Raw genomic sequence first — 4,879 nt, 5'->3', positions numbered from 1 at the left:
TACCACAGCTCGTGGCTCGACGAATATTTTCGTTTGCACTCACTTTTGTACTTATTTTGATTTACAAAAAAAAGCGAATGGGATAAACTTTTGCCTGCTGCTACTGCCGCAGATGTTTTAAAATTGTCACAAATTGGTTGAGATCATGCAGCCAGGCGATCAGTTTGTTGTTCCCCTCCCCCTCCGGTGGGCACGCAAAAAGTATTCGCAGCAAAAACGTATGCACGGTCGAACATATTTTCGTGCCAACTGTCGCCCGACGATTGACTAGCCACGCTTGTAAATTTTCAGGTAGCCAAAAAAAAAAAAAAAAAATTGCAAAATAGCAAAATAGCAAAATATGGATTTGTACATGATGCATATGTACATATTTTTTTTTCAAACGGATATGCAAAAGTTTAATTTTTTTACAATTTTGTGATGAAGCACGAAAAGATGAATGAAACATCGGGGGCCTCCAACGATGATGCGAATTCGTACAACGAAGTTTTTTTGTTTATCCTTTTGGCCCCTCTCCAGCAGGAACTTCTCGCATGACGGGAAAATATGAGTTGAACCAATACGCATAAAAGAAGGTTAACGGAAAGTGAGATGGTACTTTCACTCGGTGGGCTATCCACGAGATTGCCTCTTGTGTAGGCTGAACGTTCGTTCGAACATATGCGAATGGGGGGAATGCGCTTTTCTCGAAATTAAGCTGAGATGAGCCCCTCCTCAATTTGAACATTCATACTACCCATGCCAAACTGTTCCCAAACAATTCCCTTTTTTTAAACGAAGCAGTTGACCTGCAAACTGATATATAATTCTTCAAATGATGAATACTTTTTTAGCGATGGGCGGACTGAAAGAAGTAAAACTTTGCATGTCGAAAATCGCGTAAACTGATAAGAATTATATATACGTATACGTCTCCGCAGAAGGGACCGCGCAAAGGCCAAATGCAATCGCCATGTCCATGCGTAGGCTTGCATCGTCCATACTCCTCGGAGGGGGCAGTTATTTTGGTTTATGTTTTACAAAAGGGGGGTGACAAACAGTTGTCATGCAGTTTGTAAAAGGATGTTAATCGGGGTTGGGAGCCTCTTAAAAAGTGAAGGCCATAAAGAAGGGGTTAAAAAAAAAGGTAGCACTGGGGAGCTGTGGGCAGTGGGCACCGAGCACCGGGCGGGATTGGGCCGAATAACCTCTTCGACACGTAACAGTGTAGCTTGTTGGACGCAAGAGCACCTGTACAGGGTTGGCAGATCGCTTCGCACCCGTTTCGACTTTGGGAAAATAATGCGGAAGGGTTAAAAAAAAAAAAGAACAGGGCACACGCTGTATCGCGTATGGGCACATTCCGATCTTCACAGCGGAATGGACTTAACCGTTTTGCCACTCCTGAATTGTCGGTTAGCCTCCTCATTCTCGATAATGTGTATGGATAAAATGGGGGAAAATAATTTGGCCCTGTTAAGCACATCACAGATGTAGGAGCTGCTGTGAATCATGAAAAAAACATCATTGGGGAATTCAATATAGCAAAAAAGGAGATGGCTGTTTTTGTTCTTCTTTACAATATCGTAGTGGTCCATAATGGACTGATTCTCCGCAAAGTCAACGATCGTTTCTATGACTCCCCATTCGAAATATAGCAAGAAAACGGTAAGGTGAATGTACATCGCCGTATCTACGTAGAGTACAGGGATGACATTGTTCGTTTGCTGGTATACATTTTCAACCATCTGAATGTTCCTTTTGTGTAAAATATCTTGGACTAAATTCGTAACGTTTTTTTCGTTTTCCTCCGCTTTTCTTTTTTCATTTTGATATATTTTTTTTTTTTCTAAAATGTCGTCGTATTTTTTGAAAATGATTTCCTTCATCTTTTCGTACTCGTTCAAATTGATATGGTTTTTCAGATCAACCGATTTGGTCATGTCTTCAAATCGGTTAACGTACATGTGGGCATCTTTGTATAATTCCAAGTGGTATGAACACAGGATGCTGTAATACACGCTCTTGAATTTTGTCTGATTGAAGGCGTAGGCCTTTCGGCAGTCGGATAGGCATTTCACGTAGCGCTTCTTTTTGTAGTGGACGATTGCTCGGTTGCAGTGGAGGTCGGCCAGGACGCCCCTTATTTCGTCATCACGGAGGTCATCAGGGTGGCCATCACGGTGGCCATCTCCATTTTGTAACCCATTTGGTATGCTTATCTGCGCGCCCTTCCTATCAGAAGAGGAGTCTTCCTTATCTTCAGATTTGACTGCCTCCTTCCCGGCGCTGGTTTCCCCATTTGCGGTACCCATCCCGTTGCTAATCCATTTGGAGTTGCCATTTTGCGCATTACTGTTTCTGTCATTTGTCAGTTTACCCCTCTCTGCCTTGCGCTTCTCCAAATTCTTATCCTCCCAATACTTCGTCAGTATATCGATACCCTTAGTGTAGCTGATTATGGCATCCTCAAAATATTTAATTCCATCTTTGTAGTAGTCGTTTCCTACTTGTTTAAAATTTTTGGCCAAACTTAGTTCGTCTTCATCGTCGATCATTAAATTGTAGAGCGCATGTAGGTCTTCATTTTCTTCGATGTTGGCCGGTAGCTCATCCATGAAGAGGGGATGCTCGGCGTTTTTGTACTTCTCCGACAGCTGCTTGATGTAGTCCTCGTCCACGTGGAAGTCGTCCTCCATGGTTTGGTGCGAGGTGGTACGTTTAGGCGTGCGGCGGTACGTTCAGGCGTGCAGTGGTACGTTCAGGCGTGCAGTGGTACGTTCAGGCGTGCAGTTGTACGTTCAGGCGTGCAGTGGTAATTTTCCCCCCTGTTGGTCCTTTTTTCCGCTTTTTCGTACTTGCCAATTTTTCCGATTTTTTTTCCCTTTTTTTACCTGAACGAATCAGGCGATTTTGCGTAAACGCTCAACAACTGCTTTGCTAAAGGGGTGATAAACGCACAATTTGTCCCTGCGGAGGTCGGCATTTTTCTGTTCTAAGAAAAGGGGGGTTTTCAGAGAATTGCACAGAAGAGTGTTGCAATATTTCGCCAGTCATTTGGGCGGAGTATTCTCTTCCTTCCACCTTTTTGCCATCAAGTGATGTTATTTTTTTTTTATTTTTTTTTTTTCTTCCCATTTAATGCGGCATATATGTCAGAATGCGCTGAGGATATTCTCATGAACCTGTGCCGGGGAGCTATGCACTTATCATTGTGGAAGGAAAACACACGACTGGAGGAGAATCCACCGCGGTTACGATTCAATATTGTGAAAGAAAAAAAAAAAAAAAACGCATGAATTTCTTTAACGTTTATTCGGAGGGGTAACCCATTGGGGGGAAGCACATGATGGTTTGTATCCACGTGGAGGGGATGGCCCCGCATGGATAGCGAAACAGACGAGGTTAACCCTGGCGTGCGCGTCTACATTTCACAGTGAAGTGGAGTCAACACTGGGAAAAAAAAAAAAATAATCACGCATTTGCTACGACGAAATGGCTACACGATTCCAGTTGAGAAACGCTTCCCATCATACACGTATTTTATGTACACAATTTTCGTATCTTTGCAAGTATCTGCAGCACCTGGAGTAGGAGTTAACAAAGCCCGACGTGGACTCATTCATGTCTTTAAGGCATTTATATATTTTTTGTTCATCCGAAATGCATTTGCTGTTACTCATTTGGGTCGCCCTGAACTCGTCACTTCCTCCATTATCTGAGGAGTAAAATGGGTCGATCTGTGAATACATATATTTCTCGCGTTCCCTAATCAGGTCATTGAGGATCTCGCTGCGTATCTCCTTGTATTGCTGTTCTGTGGGGTGCGGTGGGAAGAAATGAAGAATGAGAAAAGTGAGCTGCATTTTGTTTGCTTACATTTTTTTTTTTCTTCATCGAAGTGGTGCGATCTGTAAATAACATTAACAGAAATGGTGGGTGTGCCGATTGAGGTTTTTCCTAGTACACATTTGGGATATCGCCTTGGCAGAGGGGGTAGAGGTACTGAGTAGCAACACTCAGTGGTAATATCCCCTTCGGTTGGCATCACTGTGGAGTAATTCACTTTGGTGGAAGCGGCCTCTACACGCAGGTTGCCACACTTGCAAAGATGGTTCCCCGTCTGTCCCATCGCTTATTCTTTTTTCCATGTGCATGTTGTTACCTGTCCCCGGTGGTGCCGTTTGCGCGGTAATCTGTTCCAGTGTGGTGTTCCCCGTCTCTTCCAGCTTTATGCCATCCTGAACCTTCGCGTCATTTTTGTTTTCACAATTCTGCGTAAGTTCATCACTCAACAGAATTAGTCTTCTCCCTATCTGTTCATTTTGGGAAGAAGCAGAGTTTCCCATCTCGATTTTTTTTTTTTTTTTCTCTCTTTACGCAGGGTGTACAAAAAAGGTGTAGTCACGTTGAGCTACTACTGGTATGCATATAGGTGATGTTTTTATCGACGTATGCCCATTTGGGAAAGTACCTTTTGTCGATGTGGCTGCGCGTAGAAAGAATCACTTTCGAGGAGACGATCCTTGCTGAGTAATTTTGGTGTGGTCATACCAACATGTAAAAAGGGAACAAACAATTTCGTGAAATCGCGAGGATTTTCGTAACGTAAACTTTATAGGTAAAAACCATTTGGACGGATGACTCCCTCCTGAGGTGCAAAAGCGAGGGGAGTTTTACTCTAGCAGGACAAAATGCTAATTCGAAGGGGGCACACCCATGTAGACGTGTTTCACACCATACAGAATGACTCATAAATCGCCATGGAGTGGGCTCAACGCAATGGAAGGATGAGCTTTGTTTTTATTTTCACCGTTCATACGAACTGTCATTTTTTTTTTTTGCAGCGCCACGTGTGCAATTGCTGTGGGAAGAAGGAATGCAAAAATGTGCCAAAGAA

General features: G+C 43.2%; 2 protein-coding genes across 2 annotated transcripts; both read right to left on the bottom strand.

The window, feature by feature from the left end:
• Window positions 1-1,370: 1,370 nt before the first annotated feature.
• Window positions 1,371-2,678, bottom strand: PCYB_091580 (hypothetical protein; the record flags this gene model as incomplete). The annotated part of the gene is made up of 1 exon (XM_004222271.1): window positions 1,371-2,678. A coding segment is annotated over one exon (1,308 nt), but the record flags the coding sequence as incomplete, so codon positions are not given.
• Window positions 2,679-3,515: 837 nt separating this feature from the next.
• Window positions 3,516-4,328, bottom strand: PCYB_091570 (hypothetical protein; the record flags this gene model as incomplete). The annotated part of the gene is made up of 2 exons (XM_004222270.1): window positions 3,516-3,796; window positions 4,145-4,328. Coding segments are annotated over 2 exons (465 nt in total), but the record flags the coding sequence as incomplete, so codon positions are not given.
• Between the last annotated feature and the right edge of the window lie 551 nt (window positions 4,329-4,879).

Source organism: Plasmodium cynomolgi, chromosome 9 (assembly GCF_000321355.1).
Source record: "Plasmodium cynomolgi strain B DNA, chromosome 9, whole genome shotgun sequence".
Lineage (NCBI taxonomy): Eukaryota > Apicomplexa > Aconoidasida > Haemosporida > Plasmodiidae > Plasmodium > Plasmodium cynomolgi.
The sequence above is the reverse complement of the archived record's forward strand: the minus strand, read 5'-3'. Positions and strand labels throughout refer to the sequence as shown.